The following is a 23,852-nucleotide window of genomic DNA, read 5'->3' as shown; positions in this document are numbered from 1 at the left end:
CAAGCTTGGGCTGGAGCGAGACATGCAAGAGGATCTCCTGCTGGAGCATTATATGGACCCCCTATGATTGTGAGTCGGGAAATCCATCAGCTCTGTGCCGTCTCATAGACAGTGAGCAACTGTTTATAAGGGTGGAGTCCGTTCCTTTACCTACTGAGCCACTGTGCAAATGCACAAAAGTATGTATTTCCCTATTAAACTTCTGGATCTTCAGAATCCTTTCGAAACTTAAACAGTCCTAAATCAATAATTGGCGATAGCTAACCAAAATTACCCATTCTCTAAAAGTCCCAATTTTCAGCTAATCCTTTCATTTCATTAAATTGATTTAATTTGTTTGCTATAAAGTAATTCTCCACCCACACGTAAAAAAAAAGAAAAGAAAAAAAGGCCACGGTATTAGGAAATACCTGACAGCCTTCGACTTGCAGAATTATTTCGACGTGTCTGATGCTATCACTCGCGGCTTACTGCCTGCCATGACATCGAATGACATGTTATGACCCAGCGGAACTCTACGGTGGACTTGGTTCTAGAGGCGGACGATCTAGTATGGTGACTCTTCCCGTGTGATGAGCCTTGGGGCGTCGCAGAAAGGGTTACCACGTGTCATTTACTCCTTTGTCAGTGTCTTTCTCCCTTTTTCGCCCCTGTCTACAAAGTTCTATTCTTTCCTGAAAGTGAGAACCTTGCTTCGGCTTCCCTCCCCCTCACCTCAGGTCATCTCATTTCTGCAGGAAAGAGAAACAAGCTCGAACTGAACAGGAAGCTCTCTCTCCATTTCACACTACCGGTTTGTGAGTTTTCGAGCAGATTTTGTCTCTGTCCAGCTCCCTCCTTTCCTCACTGATGTGATTTTGAGGAGGAAGGATGTGTGAGGCAATCTCACATCTCCCCATATCTACTACTCGCCTATGTGAGGCTTGGTGACCGTCAGACGCCTACCGTCAAGTCATGGGTTGCTGCAGTGTGACAGCACGGGGTACCAAGGAGAACAGCAGTGATGGGCACGAGGAAGCGGAGTTGCTTCAAAGAGACGAAAGCAGGTACGTGTCCGTCATCTTCTATCGGAACATAGTTTGCTTTTTTTCTGGTGATTCCCATATGTTGCAGCTAAGTTTAATATTTAACTCAGCTTCTGGTATTTTACGGTAAATCTTCTGCGTTAAAAAAAGTTTTCCATTTTCAGAAAACCCCTGTGCCCGATCTACAGTTTATTTTAAAAATCAAGCTATGCATTACTCACCCTCCCTGGGTCCAGTTCTGAGTCTCCATCGCTGCTCCCATGGGTCCAGTTGTGAGTCTCCATTGCTGCTCCCATGGGTCCAGTTCTGAGTCTCCACCCCGGCTCCCTGGGTCCAGTTCTGAGTCTCCATCACTGCTCTCATGGGTCCGGTTTTGAGTCTCCACCGTGGCTCCCTGGGTCCAGTTCTGAGTCTCCATCGCTGCTCCCATGGGTCCAGTTCTGAGTCTCCATCGCTGCTACCATAGGTCCAGTTCTGAGTCTCCATCGCTGCTCCCATGGGTCCAGTTCTGAGTCTCCATCGCTGCTCCCATGGGTCCAGTTCTGAGTCTCCACCGCGGCTCCCTGGGTCTAGTTCTGGGTCTCCATCGCTGCTCCGATGGGTCTAGTTCTGAGTCTCCACCGTGGCTCCCTGGGTCCAGTTCTGAGTCTCAATCACTGCTCCCATGGGTAGAGTTCTGAGTCTCCATCGCTGCTCCCATGGGTCCAGTTCTGAGTCTCCATTGCTGCTCCCATGGGTAGAGTTCTGAGTCTCCATCGCTGCTCCCATGGGTCCAGTTCTGAGTCTCCATCGCGGCTCCCATGGGTCCAGTTCTGAGTCTCCATTGCTGCTCCCATGGGTCCAGTTCTGAGTCTCCATTGCTGCTCCCGTTATTTACGTCACATTGACAGCACTGCAGCCAATAACTGAGCTCAAGTTTATGGCATGAACAGATCAGAGACGCCAAGTTCACTGATTGACCACAGCAATGTCGACATGACGTTAGCGGTGCAGACAATAACAGACACCAGGAGAAGCGACAGAGAGTCAGCGAGAGTGAGTAAAGAAAAGTTTGTTTGTTTTTTTTTTAAAAAAAACTGCAGCTGGGGAATATGGGTTTCCAAAATTTGGAAAACCCCTTTAAATGAGGGGGATGGGCCCATTCTCGACCCTCACACCATCCAAATTCTTCCTCATTGCAGTTCTATGGAGAGGAGATGGAGGGGACACAGGATCCTGTTGTGATCACTAATCAGACACTCATTACCTACCCTGTAGATCAATGTGTCATCAGGTGACGTGGTCTTTTAAATGAGGGCATCTGTATGAAGGGCTATGCTGAATTGATGGCTCATACACTTTATTCATTGATATAAAACTTAAAAACAAGTAAAAACATGGAGGAGACAATTTTACAATAAGATGGTGATACATTGTAGTGTTCCCTTGATGGAGCGTCAGGCGAAACATGCATTTGGGGGAACGTTTATAATATAAAGTATTTTGCCTTATATTATTTTTGCACATTTATTATCACATTATTACATTTATTCTGATGATTAGTTTATATCATTTTGTTTTATATTTTGCCATTTTGTACATGTAATTCCAACAGTCATACACTTCTTATAGCATGTTGCCGTCTATTTGTGAAGTATTTATGCTGATTTTGGGGCATTTGTTCCTTTTTGTGAATATGGACCATTGATGTAACTTAGTAACAGTCACAATAATGCCAAAAAAGTACAAACAAATTTGCAATCAAAAATCAAGTTTTTATGATGAATGTACTTTCTAAGAATTTTTTTACTTAGCTTTTTTTTAAATTTGTAGGACTATCACTTTTTTTTTTACAAATAATCCTGAACTCTTGCAGTTTTCACTCTGACCACTTCAGTTAATATTAGGCAAATGCTTCCTTTTCTGCACAGATCACTTCTCATTACCGTCACAAGAAAAGATAGATCATGGTCTTTTGGGAAGTTGCTGAGTGCATTGAGCACAGAACATCACTGGAAATTTTCCCCCATACCCATATGCTTTTCCCACCTTGTCTGCTGATGGAGCATCACGACAGTACACACTAAGGCTACGTTCACATTTGCGCCGTTCCCGGCTGCGTCGGGCGCAGCCGCGGCGACGCACGCGCCATGCGCCCCTATATTTCACATGGGGGCGCATGGACATGCTTTGCATTTGCGTTTTGCGATGCATGCGTCGCTGCAGCGCATGCGTCAGGGCGCAGGGAACGCTGCATGATGCAGTTTTTCCTGCGCCCAAAACCATGCCAAAAGCGACGCATGCGTCGCAAACCGCAGCGTTTGTGCATGCGTTCACATTTGCGTTGTGCGTTGCATCGCCAATGCAGTGCCGCACAACGCAAATGTGAACGTAGCCTAAGGCACTTTCTGAAAGTTCTGCTTCTTTGAAGTTTCAGGAGGCTGTACTATAAGCCCAGAAGATTTACCAAGTCTTCAAAGAGTCCAAAAATTATCCCCATTTTTTGAGAGATTAGGAAAAATTTCAGAAGAGATGAAAAGAAATAGATAACATGGTATTAAATATTCACATAAGCTATAAAACAGCACCTTCTGAAAGTGCTGCTTCTTTGAAGCTTCAGGAGGCTGTACAATATGCCCAGAAGATTTACCAATTTTTCAAATGGTCCAAAAATTATCCCCCCTTTTTGAGAGATTAGAACAAATTTCAGTAGAGGTGAAAAGATATAGATACTGTGATATTAAATATTCACACAGGTTATAAAACAGCTCTCCTCTTCCTTCTCTCTGCACCATGACCTCTGCCCAGATCACAGAGCATGCCCACAAACACCCCCACCATAAAAAGTCAATAAACATCTCCAGACTATTGTTTCCTATGGTCCATGTGACTCCTGTTAAGCAGATCTTTAGATTCTAATAATAGTAAAAAAAAGATCAGAAAAATAAAACAGACTCTTGTAGAACTAGCAGGATACTTCTGGAGTATCATGGGGTGTCTGTTTACTTCAGCTGAATATGCCTAGGAGGAAACTTAGTGTTCTTCATGTGACTGTGCCGCATTTCTTTGCCTTATTATGCAGAAGCGTATTGAACATTTGACCCTAGAACATCCATTCTTCTGAATTCTCCAGGAATCATGGCTATCACGATGACGATGTAATGGCTGACCTAGGAGCGTTCATGGTCCGGCCAGGACAAGAGTTCTGCTAACATACTCACTGAACAGTTTGCAATTTACAAGATATTTCTGCAATTTCAGAAGTGTTATTGAGTAGATAAAATGACACATTCTCGATTACACTGACCGCATCTCATACAGATAGGAAACAGTGGCCGCCCTGAACTCGCCTCGTGCTAAAGCTAGAAGATAACTATCACCCCACCTATCATGTCACAATGAAGCTACAGTACGGCTGGGGTGATTTCTGGGCAGATGCGACTTGTTTGACCATTTCTAGTAATGATAGCTGTTGCTACTTTGTACTCTGTATCGTTAGTAGTAATGAGCGAGTATGCTCGTTACTCGAGTTTCTCCGAGCATGCTTGGGTCATTACTCGAGTTACTCCAAGCATGCTTGGGTCGTTACTCTAGTTTTTCCGAGCATGCTTGGGTGGTCTCCGAGTATTTCGGCATACTCTGAGATTTAATTTTTGTCGATGCAGTTGCATGATATGTGGCCGCTAGTCAGCTTGAATACATGTGGGGATTGCCTGTTTGTTAGGCAAAGAAAAAATGTCCATCAGGGAGCTGTCTCTGTTAGAATTTTTTTTTTAATTTACAGTATTGGAGAAAAGTTTTACAAAGGGAAATTTGGGATCCCATTGTTATGATTTGTACGGGTCGTTGCTTGGGTCTTTACTCGAGTTTCTCCGAGCATGCTTGGGTCGTTACTCGAGTTTCTCCGAGCATGCTTGGGTCTTTACTCGAGTTTCTCCGAGCATGCTTGGGTCGTTACTCGAGTTTCTCCGAGCATGCTTGGGTGGTCTCCGAGTATTTCGGCATACTCGGAGATTTGATTTTTGTCAATGCAGTTGCATGATATGTGGCCGCTAGTCAGCTTGAATACATGTGGGGATTGCCTGTTTGTTAGGCAAAGAAAAATGTCCATCAGGAAGCTGTCTCGGTTAGAATTTTTTTTTTTAATTTACAGTATTGGAGAAAAGTTTTACAAAGGGGAATTTGGGATCCCATCGTTATGATTTGTAGGGGTCGTTGCTTGGGTCTTTACTCGAGTTTCTCCAAGCATGCTTGGATCGTTACTCAAGTTTCTCCGAGCATGCTTGGGTCATTACTCGAATTTCTTCGAGCATGCTTGGGTCGTTACTCGAGTTTCTCCGAGCATGCTGGGGTCGTTACTCTAGTTTTTCCGAGCATGCTTGGGTGGTCTCTGAGTATTTCTGCATACTCGGAGATTTAATTTTTCTTGATGCAGTTGCATGATATGTGGCCGCTAGTCAGCTTGAATACATGTGGGAATTGCCTGTTTGTTAGGCAAAGAAAAAATGTCCATGAGGGAGCTGTCTCGGTTAGAATTTTTTTTTTTAATTTACAGTATTGGAGAAAAGTTTTACAAAGGGGAATTTGGGATCCCATTGTTATGATTTGTAGGGGTCTCAGCGTTTGGACCCTTATTGATCATACATACATACAGTGGGGCAAAAAAGTATTTAGTCAGTCAGCAATAGTGCAAGTTCCACCACTTAAAAAGATGAGAGGCGTCTGTAATTTACATCATAGGTAGACCTCAACTATGGGAGACAAACTGAGAAAAAAAAATCCAGAAAATCACATTGTCTGTTTTTTTAACATTTTATTTGCATATTATGGTGGAAAATAAGTATTTGGTCAGAAACAAAATTTCATCTCAATACTTTGTAATATATCCTTTGTTGGCAATGACAGAGGTCAAACGTTTTCTGTAAGTCTTCACAAGGTTGCCACACACTGTTGTTGGTATGTTGGCCCATTCCTCCATGCAGATCTCCTCTAGAGCAGTGATGCTTTTGGCTTTTCGCTTGGCAACACGGACTTTCAACTCCCTCCAAAGGTTTTCTATAGGGTTGAGATCTGGAGACTGGCTAGGCCACTCCAGGACCTTGAAATGCTTCTTACGAAGCCACTCCTTCGTTGCCCTGGCGGTGTGCTTTGGATCATCGTCATGTTGAAAGACCCAGCCACGTTTCATCTTCAATGCCCTTGCTGATGGAAGGAGGTTTGCACTCAAAATCTCACGATACATGGCCCCATTCATTCTTTCATGTACCCGGATCAGTCGTCCTGGCCCCTTTGCAGAGAAACAGCCCCAAAGCATGATGTTTCCACCACCATGCTTTACAGTAGGTATGGTGTTTGATGGATGCAACTCAGTATTCTTTTTCCTCCAAACACGACAAGTTGTGTTTCTACCAAACAGTTCCAGTTTGTTTTCATCAGACCATAGGACATTCTCCCAAAACTCCTCTGGATCATCCAAATGCTCTCTAGCAAACTTCAGACGGGCCCGGACATGTACTGGCTTAAGCAGTGGGACACGTCTGGCACTGCAGGATCTGAGTCCATGGTGGCGTAGTGTGTTACTCATGGTAGGCCTTGTTACATTGGTTCCAGCTCTCTGCAGTTCATTCACTAGGTCCCCCCGCGTGGTTCTGGGATTTTTACTCACCGTTCTTGTGATCATTCTGACCCCACGGGGTGGGATTTTGCGTGGAGCCCCAGATCGAGGGAGATTATCAGTGGTCTTGTATGTCTTCCATTTTCTAATTATTGCTCCCACTGTTGATTTCTTCACTCCAAGCTGGTTGGCTATTGCAGATTCAGTCTTCCCAGCCTGGTGCAGGGCTACAATTTTGTTTCTGGTGTCCTTTGACAGCTCTTTGGTCTTCACCATAGTGGAGTTTGGAGTCAGACTGTTTGAGGGTGTGCACAGGTGTCTTTTTATACTGATAACAAGTTTAAACAGGTGCCATTACTACAGGTAATGAGTGGAGGAAAGAGGAGACTCTTAAAGAAGAAGTTACAAGTCTGTGAGAGCCAGTAATCTTGATTGTTTGTTTCTGACCAAATACTTATTTTCCACCATAATATGCAAAAAAAATGTTAAAAAAACAGACAATGTGATTTTCTGGATTTTTTTTTCTCAGTTTGTCTCCCATAGTTGAGGTCTACCTATGATGTAAATTACAGACGCCTCTCATCTTTTTAAGTGGTGGAACTTGCACTATTGCTGACTGACTAAATACTTTTTTGCCCCACTGTATATGACTTGTCTGTGTACAGGTTATATACGTTATTTATGGGACAAATCATTTAAGGTGAACTGTTGTGATTGGGAGCAAAAGTGGATTAATGTATTAAAGGGGGTAGGGATGTAAGAAAGCAGAATGTCCCTTTAAATTTTTTGATTCCAGGGGTTGTATCATCATCTCCAGTCTTTGGGATCCTCATCTGCCTCAGTTCATTTACCTCTTGCTGCAACTGGTGATTGATCTCAGTTGTCTTGTCACGTCTGCCGCTCCTTTATTAGCGCTTTGTTTTACGGCGATACGACGCCGGCTTTATAGAACCATTTTTCATACGCGGATAATGAATTGTATGAATGTTAATTAAGGTAATAAATGTAACACTAATAACCGCCGAGCTCATTTATCCTGCTGATCAGCAACGCCGATAAAAGTGACGGAAGAGAAAGACGAGTTTCTCTTTTTGAGCTGAATTGTTATTTTTAGAGATAATTTATTTTATTATCCCCTCTGGGTGTTTCTGCAGTCACGGGGAAGAGCCGGAATCTCAAGTTACACGCAGCAGCAGAAAGACATGGAAGGATTTACACTTTAGTTTCTTTTTGACTTGATACGCTTTTTAGTTTTTTTTTTTTTGTTTTTTTTTGCTGCTTATAATCTTAGAGGAAAGTTGGAATAAAACGTAAATTTTCCATCCTGCTGTGTAGAAATGAATATTCTGCAAGAAGCGAAAGAAATATTCCCAGCAAATCAAAAAAGCTGCTATCTGCCTGCCAGGTTTAAAGGAATTTTCCAGGCTTAGAAGAAAAGTCTGCAGGAACTCTGTGAATACAGTGGAAATTGCACTCACTGCACAATGTCACCATTCAGTGACATAGAGTGCCGGCAGACTTTTCATTTCAAACTCCATTTTTCTGCTTCACTTCACAAATATTAAATTAAAGGTGCCTTTTGAAGTCTATGGAGGGGGAAGAAGGGAGGAGCACAGCAATGAAACATGCAAAGATGATGCTACTGCTTTCTAGTAAGTGTTTTATTTCACCCAGATGCTGGATTCACAGCTACACAGCTCAGTACTGCTGTATAATGTCCTCCATGCTGCTGCTACTTCTGATCATGTGCTACAAAGAAGCAGGAGATCAGGGATCAGTCATATCTGTGTGTGCCGTGTTTTTTTCCAAATAATTGCCAAGTTATCAATTTAATCATTTATATCTAGAGGAATGGCACAGTTCTGAGTTCTAAAAAAACAATCTTCATCTCATGGAGAATACGAGTATTTAACCCCTTCTTGATATATGACGTACGGTTTGGTTCCCTGACTTTGATGCAGGCTCGAGTCTACATATTTCACGGCAGATGATGACTTATTTATTCAGTCATCATCAGCCTATAACAGCTGCGGGTGGTGTGGATTTCCACCCATGGCTGTTAGCCTGTGTGTTGAGTTTGCGGGGTGTCGGTTGGTTGCCATGACAGCTGGGGGTGTGCTGAAGGCCCTTATGCCTGTAATTACGATACTCCTGCGAAAGCCATTGTTCGGCTGGTGTTCGTAGGAGATTGCGATTTTAGCTATACGTAGCAGGCCAGATCAGATGATCGCAGCTTGAAGTCCCCTGAGGGGGACTATTAAATTCAGTAAAAGGTGATAAAAAAATGTTTTTAGAATTCTGAAAACTAAAAATAATGCAAAAGTTCAAATCGCCCCTCTTTTGTTCCATTAATAATAAAACAAAAGACAAATAAAAAAAAAATGCGTATTTGGTATCGCTGCGTTCAGAAATCTCCAATCTATCAAAATATAAAATAAATTAATTCGATCAGAAATCAGCGTAACGTGACAACATTCGAAACGCCAGAATTAGGTTTTTTTTTGCGTTGCCGCAGCATTGCAATAAAATGCAATAACAGGTGATCATAACATCATATCTACCCAAAAATGGTATCAATAAAAATATGAGCTCAGGGTGGAAAAAATAATCCCTCATATAACCCCATATACTGAAAATTGAAAATGTTACCCGTCTCGGAACATGGCTGCAAAGGCAAAACATTTTATTTTACAGATTTCCGATTTTTTTTTTCACCACTTAAATTACATAAAAATGCATGGTTGGTGTCTGTGTACTCATACTCGCCTGAAGGATCATATTCCCAGGTCAGTTTTAACATATAGTGAACATGGTAAATAAAAAAATAAAAAATGTGAAATTTCACTTTTTTATTACAATTTCAAAACGCTTGGAATTTTTTTCCCCCCACTTTCCAATGCGTTACAAGATAAAATGAATGGTGTCATTCAAAAGTACAACTTATCCCGCAGAAAAAACAAGCCCTCATATGGCTGCGTGGATGGAATATTTAAAAAAGTTATGGCTCTTGGGAGAAGGGGAGGAAAAAACAAAAGGAAAATAACTTGGCCATGGACGCGTTAATGATCAGAAGCGTTAATCTGGATCTTACCTTATTTCTTTCTTTTATAGGAAACCATCAGCAGTCAGCACACCATGCGGGCCGTCTTCTAACGGAGGTCCTTGCTGCATACCTCAAGAGCTGGCTGTGAGTAAACTAAACATTTGTCGTTAAAAAAAAGTCTTTTAATATTAAAGTTGTTGTCTGGTCAAGATATATTGATGACTTATCTATAGGAAAGATCGTCAACATGACAATGGTAGGAACATGGTACCCCGCATCTCCTTGGTTATTTCCTCCAGAGCTGTCCTGCGTTCACGGCGCATGTCTTGACATCATGAATGATGCGGTGACCTTCCTCATCCTTGCACAGAACAGTCCTGAGTCTCATTAGAGCTAGAAGTCCAAGGACTTCAGCTCGAGCGGTAGAGATCAGAAGTTATCACAAGTACTAGAAGGGTAACAACAGTGAGGAGCAAAAGGGCTGCAGAGGTGAGCGGTGAGGTTTGACTATTCTTTTATTTTTCACGTTTTGTGTTTATTATGCTCTTGGGTCTTAGGAGACCCCAAAGTCTAATAAGGGATATTACATTTTTGGCAAATAACTTCTCTACTAATCAAATTTCCTTGGAATTCAATTTTTGCCTGATCAGTTCATCTCTATTGGAGACTTATTTTCAAGTCGAAAAGTAGCTCATATCAGCCAAAGCAACTATCTACAAACATCTGAAAGGCCGTCACAGTGTAGAAGGATCATCATTATTCTCATCTGGACATGGAAAGACGGGAAGCAATGGAATGAAACGGAACGGGAGAAGATACAGATTAGATATTAGAAAAAACTTTTTGGCAGTGAGGGCGAACAATAGGTGGAACAGGCGGCCACGAGAGGTGGTGAGTTCTCCTTCAATGGAAGTCTTCAAACAGAGATCTGTGTGAGATGATTTAGTGAGTCCTGCATTGAGCAGGGGGTTGGACCAGTTGACCCAGGAGGTCCCTTCCAACTCTAACATTCTAGGTTCCAATGAAACCAGAGCCCCAGCTGTAGAGAGGACTGTTTGGGGGTTCTTGCCGCTCATCAGTACAGAGCAAGGAACTGATTGGCTGAAAGACATGTTATAGGGGGGATAAGAGCTCTCGAACTCAGCATGGAGACTTATAGAGCATATCCGGCCCAATGTGTATTCAGGGTCCAGCGAGATTAAGTTCTCTGATTTTTCAAAAATAAGTGAACCCTATAATATACTAGAATAACCTACAATGGGCTTTTGATCATCTTGAGCTCCTCAGTCTTCTCAGTCTTCCTCTTTTATTTCTGTTCAGGAAATATAACTAGGATGGTATAACGTACGGCACAATGTAAAACTTCCTCATCCCCAAAGTGACAAGCCCTGGGAGGATAACAATGCTGTGTCTGTCCTACATCCGAGCAAATATTTATCTAAGCCGCCTAAAGCCTAAACTTCATAAAGGCCTTTATGTAAAGTTTTCCCGGACACAGAAAACTTTTAGTGAAGAAAAGGGCGAGCGAGCGGTAGCTGAAATGATCGTCGAAATAGAAAGAAATAAAACCATCCATTCATTCTGATTCCAAAGCAATATGTCAATATGTGAGATTTCATTCTTTCTTCTGTCTGATCTGCATCAGTTTATTTGGCCTTTAAATGGAATCTGTCAGCAGGTTTTTTTTTTCCAAAGTAATCTGAGAGCAGCATGATGTAGGGACAGAGACCCTGATTCCAGCAATATATCATTTAGTTTACAGGGTGATACAATCTCTGTTTTCTCTATGTCTGTGAGTCTATGGGTCGGTGAAAATCACGTACAGCACTTGGATGGCATCTGTGTGTATCTAGCACTGCAAAGTATAGGAGAGGCTTTGTACTGTATCTATTAATGAATCCATCCGTATAACACATGGATGACTCACTGAGGGTAAAAATGGATATACAGTTTGCAATTTACCGCTTGTTAAAATATTTATCCGTTCTAGAAATATTAGCACTTTTCTCTCGTTTTTACATCTCGTTGCCTTGGAGACCGACCACCACTTCTAGACGGCAAAACATGCTCATTGCTTACAAACTCTTTTCTATTGAGCTTCTGACCGGTATTTTGAAGGTGCGCCGTTATCTCCTGAACCGGGCCAGCTTCAACGCAGTGTTTACAAGCTAGACACCAACGGTGGTCAGTAACCATGGCAACGTGCTGTAAACAAAAGAAAAGTGTTAATATCTCAAGAAGGGATGAAAATTTTAAAGAGCAGTAAATTGCAAAAGTGCATCATCCAAAAGTATCTATTATTTATGAAAACGAGAATACCACTTTGAGCAATGTACCACGTGGTTATCGCACCCATTGCCACATTGTTTCTAAAGAAAAATATAATTTCTGATTAAATCTTGTATTCAGGCTGACTCATTGGCAAAACATTAAGAAACTTCCCCATGGAAATGTTGAAATTCTGACAGTACGGGCTGATATTATTTTTTTTCTAATTAAAGAGGCAGAATGATTTAGAAACCCTATTTGCATCACGCACCCTACCAGGGAATTCAGAGTGAATCCTTAGTTTAGGATCTTTATCCCTTGGGGAGTTATACGGTGTGTCAAAAATGATGGGATTTCTAGTGGAAACCATTTCAGGAAGCTCTCATTCTCAAAAAAAAAATTCTTAAAAAAAAGTTTAACCCCTCTGTGACCTTAGACGTACTATCCCGTCGAGGTGCCCTGGGCTTATCTGACCCTGGACGGGATAGTACGTCATAGCCGATCGGCCGCGCTCACGGGGGGAGCGCGGCCGATCGCGGCCGGGTGTCAGCTGCTTATCGCAGCTGACATCCGGCACTATGTGCCAGGAGCGGTCACGGACCGCCCCCGGCACATTAACCCCTGGCACACCGCGATCAAAGATGATCGCGATGTGCCGGCGGTGCAGGGAAGCACCGCGCAGGGAGGGGGCTCCCTGCGGGCTTCCCTGAGCCCCCCGCAGCAACGCGATGTGATCGCGTTGCTGCGAGGGTCTCCTCACCTCCCTCCCTGCTCGAGCCCCGGATCCAAGATGGCCGCGGATCCGGGTCCTGCAGGGAGGGAGGTGGCTTCACAGAGCCTGCTCAGAGCAGGCACTGTGAAGCCTGCAGCGCTGCAAGTCAGATCAGTGATCTGACAGAGTGCTGTGCAAACTGTCAGATCACTGATCTGTGATGTCCCCCCCTGGGACAAAGTAAAAAAGTAAAAAAAATTTTTTCCAAATGTGTAAAAAAAATAAAAAAAAATATTCCAAAATAATGAAAAAAAAAAAAATATTATTCCCATAAATACATTTCTTCATCTAAATAAAAAAAAAAAACCAATAAAAGTACACATATTTAGTATCGCCGCGTCCGTAATGACCCGACCTATAAAACTGTCCCACTAGTTAACCCCTTCAGTAAACACCGTAAGAAAAAAAAAAAAAAAACGAGGCAAAAAACAACACTTTATTATCATACCGCCGAACAAAAAGTGGAATAACACGCGATCAAAAGGACAGATATAAATAACCATGGTACCGCTGAAAGCGTCATATTGTCCCGCAAAAAAAGAGCCGCCATACAGCATCATCAGCAAAAAAATAAAAAAGTTATAGTCCTGAGAATAAAGCGATGCAAAAATAATTATTTTTTCTGTAAAATAGTTTTTATCGCATAAAAGCACCAAACCATAAAAAAATGATATAAATGAGGTATCGCTGTAATCGTACTGACCCGAAGAATAAAACTGATTTATCAATTTTACCAAACGCGGAACGGTATAAACGCCTCCCCCAATAGAAATTCATGAATAGCTGGCTTTTGGTCATTCTTCCTCACAAAAATCGGAATAAAAAGCGATAAAAAAATGTCACGTGCCCAAAAATGTTTTCAATAAAAACGTCAACTCGTCCCGCAAAAAACAAGACCTCACATGACTCTGTGGACCAAAATATGGAAAAATTATAGCTCTCAAAATGTGGTATTGCAAAAAATATTTTTTGCAATAAAAAGGGTCTTTCAGTGTGTGACGGCTGCCAATCATAAAAATCCGCTAAAAAACTCGCTATAAAAGTAAATCAAACCCCCCTTCATCACCCCCTTAGTTAGGGAAAAATAAAAAAAAATGTATTTATTTCCATTTTCCCATTAGGGCTAGGGTTAGGGCTAGGGCTAGGGTTAGGGCTAGGGTTAGGGCTAGGGTTAGGGCTAGGGCTAGGGTTAGGGCTAGGGTTAGGGCTAGGGTTAGGGTTAGGGCTAGGGCTAGGGTTAGGGCTAGGGTTAGGGTTAGGGTTAGGGCTAGGGTTAGGGCTAGGGTTAGGGTTAGGGCTAGGGTTAGGGCTAGGGTTAGGGCTAGGGTTAGGGTTAGGGTTAGGGTTAGGGCTAGGGTTAGGGCTAGGGTTAGGGCTAGGGTTAGGGCTAGGGTTAGGGTTAGGGTTAGGGTTAGGGCTAGGGTTAGGGCTAGGGTTAGGGTTAGGGTTGGGGCTACAGTTAGGGTTGGGGCTAAAGTTAGGGTTAGGGTTTAGATTACATTTACAGTTGGGAATAGGGTTGGGATTAGGGTTAGGGGTGTGTCAGGGTTAGAGGTGTGGTTAGGGTTACCGTTGGAATTAGGGTTAGGGGTGTGTTTAGATTAGGGTTTCAGTTATAATTGGGGGGTTTCCACTGTTTCGGCACATCAGGGGCTCTCCAAACACGACATGGCGTCCGATCTCAATTCCAGCCAATTCTGCGTTGAAAAAGTAAAACAGTGCTCCTTCCCTTCCGAGCTCTCCTGTGTGCCCAAACAGGGGTTTACCCCAACATATGGGGTATCAGCGTACTCAGGACAAATTGGACAACAACTTTTGTGGACCAATTTCTCCTGTTACCCTTGGGAAAATACAAAACTGGGGGCTAAAAAATAATTTTTGTGGGAAAACAAAAAGATTTTTTATTTTCACGGCTCTGCGTTATAAACTGTAGTGAAACACTTGGGGGTTCAAAGTTCTCACAACACATCTAGATAAGTTCATTGAGGGGTCTAGTTTCCAATATGGGGTCACTTGTGGGGGGTTTCTACTGTTTAGGTACATTAGGGGCTCTGCAAACGCAATGTGACGCCTGCAGACCAATCCATCTAAGTCTGCATTCCAAATGATGCTCCTTCCCTTCCGAGCCCTCCCATGCGCCCAAACGGTGGTTCCCGCCCACATATCGGGTATCAGCGTACTCAGGACAAATTGGACAACAACATTTAGGGTCCAATTTCTCCTGCTAACCTTGGAAAAATACAAAACTGGGGGCTAAAATATAATTTTTGTGGAAAAAAAATATTTTTTATTTGCATGGCTCTGCGTTATAAACTGTAGTGAAATACTTGGGGCTTCAAAGCTCTCACAACACATCAAGATGAGTTCCTTAGGGGGTCTACTTTCCAAAATGGTGTCACTTGTGGGGGGTTTCTACTGTTTAGGTACATTAGGGGCTCTGCAAACGCAATGTGACGCCTGCAGACCATTCCATCTAAATCTGCATTCCAAATGGCGCTCCTTCCCTTCCGAACCCTCCCATGCGCCCAAACGGTGGTTCCCCCCCACATATGGGGTATCAGCGTACTCAGGACAAATTGGACAACAACTTTTGGGGTCCAATTTCTCCTGTTACCCTAGGGAAAATACAAAACTGGGGGCTAAAAAATAATTTTTGTGGGAAAAAAATTTTGTTTTATTTTTATGGCTCTGCATTATAAACTTCTGTGAAGCCCTTGGTGGGTCAAAGTGCTCACCACACATCCAGATAAGTTCCTTAGGAGGTCTACTTTCCAAAATGGTGTCACTTGTGGGGGGTTTCAATGTTTAGGCACATCAGTGGCTCTCCAAACGCAACATGGCGTCCCATCTCAATTCCTGTCAATTTTGCATTGAAAAGTCAAACGGCGCTCCTTCCCTTCCGAGCTCTCCCATGCGCCCAAACAGTGGTTTACTGCCACATATGGGGTATCAGCGTACTCGGGACAAATTGGACAACAACTTTTGAGGTCCAATTTCTTCTCTTACCCTTGGAAAAATAAAAAATTGGGGGCAAAAATATAATTTTTGTGAAAAAATATGATTTTTTATTTTTACGGTTCTGCATTATAAACTTCTGTGAAGCACTTGGTGGGTCAAAGTGCTCACCACACCTCTAGATAAGTTCCTTAGGGGGTCTACTTTCCAAAATGGTGACACTTGTGGGGGGTTTCAATGTTTAGGCACATCAGTGGCTCTCCAAACGCAACATGGCGTCCCATCTCAATTTCTGTCAATTTTGCATTGAAAAGTCAAACTGCGCTCCTTCCCTTCCGAGCTCTCCCATGCGCCCAAACAGTGGTTTACTGCCACATATGGGGTATCAGCGTACTCAGGACAAATTGGACAACAACTTTTGAGGTCCAATTTCTTCTCTTACCCTTGGAAAAATAAAAAATTGGGGGCAAAAAATATAATTTTTGTGAAAAAATATGATTTTTTATTTTTACGGTTCTGCATTATAAACTTCTGTGAAGCACTTGGTGGGTCAAAGTGCTCACCACACATCCAGATAAGTTCCTTAGGGGGTCTACTTTCCAAAATGGTGTCACTTGTGGGGGGTTTCAATGTTTAGGCACATCAGTGGCTCTCCAAACGCAACATGGCGTCCCATCTCAATTCCTGTCAATTTTGCATTGAAAAGTCAAATAGCGCTCCTTCCCTTCCAAGCTCTCCCATGCGCCCAAACAGTGGTTTACTGCCACATATGGGGTATCAGCGTACTCAGGACAAATTAGACAACAACTTTTTGGGTCCAATTTCTCCTGTTACCCTTGGTAAAATAAAACAAATTGGAGCTGAAGTAAATTTTTTGTGTAAAAAAGTTAAATGTTCATTTTTATTTAAACATTCCAAAAATTCCTATTAAACACCTGAAGGGTTAATAAACTTCTTGAATGTGGTTTTGAGCACCTTGAGGGGTGCAGTTTTTAGAATGGTGTCACACTTGGGCATTTTCTATCATATAGACCCCTCAAAATGACTTCAAATGAGACGTGGTCCCTAAAAAAAAATGGTGTTGTAAAAATGAGAAATTGCTGGTCAACTTTTAACCCTTATAACTCCCTAACAAAAAAAAAAATTGGTTCCAAAATTATGCTGATGTAAAGGAGACATGTGGGAAATGTTACTTATTAAGTATTTTGTGTGACATATCTCTGTGATTTAATTGCATAAAAATTCAAAGTTTGAAAATTGCGAAATTTTCAAAATTTTCGCCAAATTTCCGTTTTTTTCACAAATAAACGCAGGTACTATCAAAGAAATTTTACCACTATCATGAAGTACAATATGTCACGAGAAAACGATGTCAGAATCACCAGGATCCGTTGAAGCGTTTCGGAGTTATAACCTCATAAAGGGACAGTGGTCAGAATTGTAAAAATTGGCCTGGTCATTAACGTGCAAACCACCCTTGGGGGTAAAGGGGTTAAAAACTATGGCAAAACCACCAGTTGTGCCGGCAACCTGCGCGCATAGCCAATGAGCGGAAACTCTCCAAATCCTTCTCGAAAACTCCTCAACGACTTTGTAGCTTTGCTCAGCTTCTGCTCCAAAAACTTTGCAAAAAGACCCCATTTTAGAAGTTTTTTTCTTCCAGAAGAATTTTTTTATGTCAGATCTTTTGATTTTTTAGTGTTTTCCATCAGGAGATGCTTCAAAGAACTGACACTCACCTTGTCTTTTCCTGCAGGCAACAAAGTGGTTTCAAAACATAAATGAATAGACGTTTCTTTCAAGCATTTTGTTTAGCAATTTTTTAGGCGTTTGTAATAAAAAAAAACCCTCAGTGTGCACATACCGTTACTCTACTTCCTAAAACGTCAACTCCAACATAAAAGGTTAAGTTCCTGCGGTGGGAAAAACACAGCGGATTCTCTGCCGCATACTCACTTGCAGAAACCAACGCGTTTCACGGTGACAACATTGGCATGAGATTTTAAGAATCTCATAGACATGCTGCGAAATATATCCGCAACTTAAATTGACAACAGCTTCCGGTTTCAGATAGGCAGGAAGCCATTTTATTCTGGTGGCCATGAATTTCTAAATTTGCAGCGCAAAGGGATATTGTTCTGCTGCAGGAGGTCTGCAATGGAGATGCTAGGTGGGAGCTTCAAGATCTTGTACTGCTTGTATTTTACCGGGGGCGTGGAGGACAGTCATGGACATCTCTCATCTTAAGTTCCTGCGGTGGGAAAACACAGCAAATTCTCTGCCGCCTACTCACTTGCAGAAATCAACGCGTTTCACGGTGACAACATTGGCATGAGATTTTAAGAATCTCATAGACATGCTGCGAAATATATCCGCAACTTAAATTGACAACAGCTTCCGGTTTCAGATAGGCAGGAAGCCAATTTATTCTGGTGGCCATGAATTTCTAAATTTGCAGCTCAAAGGGATATTGTTCTGCTGCGGGAGGTCTGCAATGGAGATGCTAGGTGGGAGCTTCAAGATCTTGTACTGCTTGTATTTTACCGGGGGCGTGGAGGACAGTCATGGACAGCTCTCATCTTAAGTTCCTGCGGTGGGAAAACACAGCAAATTCTCTGCCGCCTACTCACTTGCAGAAATCAACGCGTTTCACGGTGACAACATTGGCATGAGATTTTAAGAATCTCATAGACATGCTGCGAAATATATCCGCAACTTAAATTGACAACAGCTTCCGGTTTCAGATAGGCAGGAAGCCAATTTATTCTGGTGGCCATGAATTTCTAAATTTGCAGCTCAAAGGGATATTGTTCTGCTGCGGGAGGTCTGCAATGGAGATGCTAGGTGGGAGCTTCAAGATCTTGTACTGCTTGTATTTTACCGGGGGCGTGGAGGACAGTCATGGACAGCTCTCATCTTAAACCTATTTCTTTCTGAGATTTGTGTAATTGTCACACTAATGACTAATGTATTTAATGACCGATATTAGATAAAGTCCCCAACCAAGATGTTTATCTTTCCGCAGATCCTGTCCCCTGGCAAAGCTGATATCCGCACAATACACACACAGTATGTGTCTAAGGTCGGTAATAATCATTTGTAGAACTATCAATCACTGCAAGAAATTATAATTAAGAGTTTGTATGTTATTAAAACTTACAAACATTGTTACAAATCTCAAATTATGGGATTTACTAGACTATGCAGTTGTAGTGGAAATCCTTGAAAGAGGCAATTGACAGCCCAAGACATGCCGGAGAGGATGGAAAAAGCCCCAGTGACCAGGTTTAAAGTGAAGTCATTATAAAAAATGACTTATTGTATCAATCATGTTTTTGTATTAAACGTATTATTTAAAAAATAATCAGCAATGTTTTTATTCCATTTGACAATCTGTATTAAAAAGAAAAAACATAAACATCTTGAAATTCTCACACTGGCCACTGGAGCTTTCTTAGACTCATACTTCCTTTTGTTTCAGGAAACAACACATGCACATCATTTATTTATTTATTATTTACATTAGCCACAATGAACAGACTTTATCCCTATCTCTTGTAGTGAGGCATCTAATGAGTATATGCAAAGTTCACTATGTAGGGAGGGGGAGGAGCAGTGACAATTGGGATTGGTGGATCCTGTGTCATCACTTATTGTAATTCAGCCTCTGATGATAAGGAAACTGCTGTGAGCTCTTCTTGAAAGGACTGGAAGCATGAGTCTAAAATACCCCTGTGACCATTGTGAAAATTTCAAGATTAATTACAATTTTTTTTAAATAAAAATTGTGATATGAAAAAAAAAACATTGTCAAAATAAAAAAAAAAAAACCCTGAAACACCAAAACCTTATTTAAACAGTAGGTCATTTTATGATTAAAGCTTCCGTTAAAAAATGTGACCAATTTCTCTTACAATATTCCATTTCTTGAACCAATGGGGTCCATAAATGGAGTTGACAAGGGTCACTATTTTGTTGGTTTCATTTTGGCAAATTTTATATCCTAAGATCGTTCTGGATGGTTCTAGCTAGTGACTGAGTTAGCGAGTGTCAGATCCAGAAGCATCTATCCTTGGACCACATAGGGTAGCAGTATGGAGACACAATTTCACTGGTATTGGACCCCTGGATCGCACATAGTTTAGCTTTTCAAAGTGTAGTTATCTACATGTATGTAAATGTTATTTATGTTCTTCATAAATTTCAAGACACATCTTCTGCTCTATCCTTTCCCGTTTTACTCATCAACAAGTCATAAGCTTAAAATAATGTTCCCACCCTTTTGGCTAAAGAATGAGATACCGTGTGGCCCTAAAATTACCAGCAAACTCCAATAGCTAAATCTCAACCTTCATCCTTGCCTAAACTAAAAAACTACCATAACTCTACTTTTGGGTTGGACATGGGTCATCCCAGACCTAAACATCTCAGACCTCCTTCCAATCTAAAATACCCAACGACGACTCTCCCCTTTGTTAGATAACTGGAAAAGACCTGAAAACTTTCTATAGATTTCTCTCTATGACCTTTCTCTCTTAAGGGTCATAAAATGGGTAAATTCACAAACAATTCTGGTTTCAAATCCAGCTCAACCCAAGCAGGCCTAATGCATTGACTCAAGGGCTAAATCTCAACCTTCATCCTTGTCTAGACTATAGAACTTCCATTACTGTTCTTTCGAGTTGGACATTGACGTAAACATCTCAGAACTCCTTCCATCCTAGGATATCCAATGAAGACTCTCTCCTTTATCAGATAAACAGAAAAGACCCTGAGAACTTTCCATAGATTTTATTCCTTCTGCTCTAAGGGTCATAAAATTCCTGGTAATGTGGGTCATCCAAGAGGAAAGCAACTTAAAGGAATATACATGGCCCCAATGGGAAAGTCTACCATCTTCTTTTGGTTAGAAATGATCTTCACATCATTGCTGGTTACTGATTCCAGCTGCTCCATTATGGAGCTCAGTTGCTGTTGATGCATAGTAGAGAAGGTGGGTGGTTTAGCTACTGAAATGAGATCTCAGCCAGGCTCCTTCGCACTGATACCCTACTGATACAAGAGGTTCTCCAATATAATTAAGCCTAAAGTAGGCTAAGTACAGCAGCTCCTGACCAGATGGTCTCAGCTCCACGGTACTTGTGAGCCAATATTAGTCTTCAGCCCTTAACATGTGGTGCCTGTTGGGCAATCAGACTGGTGGGTGCCATGTTTAATAATTTCTTTACATTGTATTTGTCTTTGATTTGTTGCAGCCTATTCTATTTTGGGGGAGAACACGAGAAGAACTAAATCAGATGATTTTAATAGAGCCAATCCAAGGTTGGGAAGGTCAGGGAATCAGATCGTATGGAGATGTTGTCATGTCGTCGCTGGCTGTCATGCAGATCAGTCACACGGAGGTATTTTGTATTTTTTTATGGATGTTTTTTTATTTGACCTGAATGAATGTGCTTAGTTTTATACCCCAAAAAGCAGGCGTGTTGCTAGCACTGGACTACCAGGGAAACAAATTAACCTGCCCAAGCTTTTTAGCGCACAAATAGGGCAGCAAACACAACCATTGCAAAGGTGATAGGAATCCTCCACTTTGTGTAAAATCAGTGCAGGGCAAGAAGATGAAGCTGAACATGAAGATCGCATGGCGTTGAGCTTTCTGTCAGGCTTTCAGGACACAGGGGACATCACTGGAGCTTGAAGATGTGTGAAAACCACTGGTCAAGTGTTAATTTGTCATCTACCCTAGACCACCCTGGAAAAAGGCATACCCCTCCATTGACCTAGCACTGAGCAATAACATCTCAATTATTTTGGACTACCAAAGATAAGAAACATTGACATCTCAACTTCCCTAGACCACCATGGAAGCTAGAATGAACAGCTTCACTATTCTAGTCCAACAAGGAACTACATATGAACTTCTCCATTACCTTAGACCAACAGGAGAGGAGTCATTAATCCCCCAATTATACAAGCCCAACAGAAAAGCTAACATTAATACTTCTACTATCCTAAACCACCAAATAGGGTAGTATTAACCTTCTTAATGCCTTTACCCCACAAGGAATGCAGGCATTAACCTCTCTATCACACTCGGCCACTAAGGACTCTGGCATTCCTTTCCACCCTATCTTAGACCACCGGGAAAGTAGATCATTAGCATCAACTACATTAACCCTCAAAGAATTATTCCTCCACCACCCTTAGTGACCAGAGAACTGAGCTATAATGCCTCAATACAAATGTTAACTCCACACTACACTACCGTAGATTACTAGGAAATATAGAATACACTTGCCTGTCACCCTAGACTACTAGGAAACTAATAATTAACTTCTAAATTATCCTAGACCAGCAGGAAAACAGACTTTACAGGGCACATATTTTAGAGATTGACAAATTGATTCCAAATGGATTTCTCAAAATTCTTAAATTATCGCCAAAGATCATTTATTGTTCAAAAACACCTTGCCTCTCACCTGTACCAGCCGGAATTTGGTGGACTATCCATGTACTCACATGAAGCTAGGGAAGCAGCCATATAGTCAAATATAATCTGGGGAAGTGTCCTGTTGTGAATTCTGTGGCTGAATTCACTCCTGTGGTCACAAGTGGTACTGCAGCTTCTGAGCTTCCTCCCTCAGGTGTTCTGGTGAGCTCGTTAACTGCTTCATTACTTAACTCCGCCTGATGCTGCTATCCTTGCTCCTTGTCTATGTTTCAGTGTTGGATCTGAGCTTCTCCTGATTGTTCCTGTGACCTGCTGCTCTGTATAGCTAAGTGCTTTTTGCTTTTTTGTTGCTTTTTTTCTGTCCAGCTTGTCTTTTGTTTTGCTGGAAGCTCTGAGACGCAAAGGGTGTACCGCCGTGCCGTTAGTTCGGCACGGTGGTTTTTTTTTGCCCCCTTTGCATGGTTTTGCTTTAGGGTTTTTTGTAGACTGCAAAGTTCGCTTTACTGTCCTCGCTCTGTCCTCGAATATCGGGCCCCACTTTGCTGAATCTATTTCATCCCTACGTTTTGTCTTTTCATCTTACTCACAGTCATTATATGTGGGGGGCTGCCTTTTCCTTTGGGGAATTTCTCTGGGGCAAGTCAGGCCTATTTTTCTATCTTCAGGCTAGCTAGTTTCTTAGGCTGTGCCGAGTTGCCTAGGTAGTTGTTAGGCGCAATCCACAGCCGCTTTTAGTTGTGTTTAGGATAGGATCAGGTGTGCAGTCTACAGAGTTTCCACGTCTCAGAGCTCGTTCTTGTATTTTTGGGTATTTGTCAGATCACTGTGTGCGCTCTGATCGCTAAGCACACTGTGTTTCTGGATTGCCTTCATAACATCTGTCATTAGCAAACATAACAGTACAAGGAGCCTAACTAATGATTCTCAATAGAGGGAAAGAAAAAGTTCTGACATCATTTTTTTTTTTTTTTTCTGCTCTGTGTTCACTTTTTTTTTTCCCCCTAGACATTTGGGTGATTCTGGACACAGGTGTGGACATGGATATTCAGGGTCTGTGCTCTTCAATAGATAATCTCGTTATAAATGTACAAAAAATTCAAGATACTATTGATCAGAAATCTATGTTAGAACCAAGAATTCCTATTCCTGATTTGTTTTTTGGAGATAGAACTAAGTTTCTAAGTTTCAAAAATAATTGTAAGCTATTTCTGGCCTTGAAACCTCATTCTTCTGGTAATCCTATTCAACAGGTTTTGATTATTATTTCTTTTTTGCGCGGCGACCCTCAAGACTGGGCATTTTCTCTTGCGCCAGGAGACCCTGCATTGAGTAGTGTCGATGCGTTTTTCCTGGCGCTCGGATTGCTGTACGATGAGCCTAATTCAGTGGATCAGGCTGAGAAAAATTTGCTGGCTTTGTGCCAGGGTCAGGATGATATAGAAGTATATTGTCAGAAATTTAGGAAATGGTCAGTACTCACTCAGTGGAATGAATCTGCGCTGGCAGCTTTGTTCAGAAAGGGTCTCTCTGAGGCTCTTAAGGATGTCATGGTGGGATTTCCTATGCCTGCTGGTTTGAATGAGTCTTTGTCTTTGGCCATTCAGATCGGTCGACGCTTGCGCGAGCGTAAATCTGTGCACCATTTGGCGGTACTGCCTGAGGTTAAACCTGAGCCTATGCAGTGCGATAGGACTATGACTAGAGTTGAACGGCAGGAATACAGACGTCTGAATGGTCTGTGTTTC

At 42.0% G+C, this 23,852-nt stretch overlaps 1 protein-coding gene across 4 annotated transcripts in view; it reads left to right on the top strand.

Annotated features, from left to right (window-relative positions):
* Positions 1 to 452: 452 nt before the first annotated feature.
* The window catches only part of LOC138651742 (rho guanine nucleotide exchange factor 7-like), a 48,388-nt gene continuing 24,988 nt past the window's right edge, over positions 453 to 23,852 (top strand). For 2 of the 4 annotated variants that reach the window (XM_069742195.1, XM_069742194.1), the window contains exons 1-4: positions 453 to 1,046; positions 9,730 to 9,805; positions 18,682 to 18,738; positions 20,912 to 21,058. In XM_069742195.1, the coding sequence (XP_069598296.1) occupies positions 955 to 1,046; positions 9,730 to 9,805; positions 18,682 to 18,738; positions 20,912 to 21,058 (372 nt within the window). In that variant the 5' untranslated portion in view covers positions 453 to 954. The remainder of the gene's footprint in view (positions 1,047 to 9,729; positions 9,806 to 18,681; positions 18,739 to 20,911; positions 21,059 to 23,852) is intronic. The other 2 variants (XR_011315525.1, XM_069742193.1) reach the window with 2 other exon arrangements.

Source organism: Ranitomeya imitator, chromosome 10 (assembly GCF_032444005.1).
Source record: "Ranitomeya imitator isolate aRanImi1 chromosome 10, aRanImi1.pri, whole genome shotgun sequence".
Lineage (NCBI taxonomy): Eukaryota > Metazoa > Chordata > Amphibia > Anura > Dendrobatidae > Ranitomeya > Ranitomeya imitator.
This window is presented reverse-complemented; position numbering and strand designations above follow the sequence as displayed.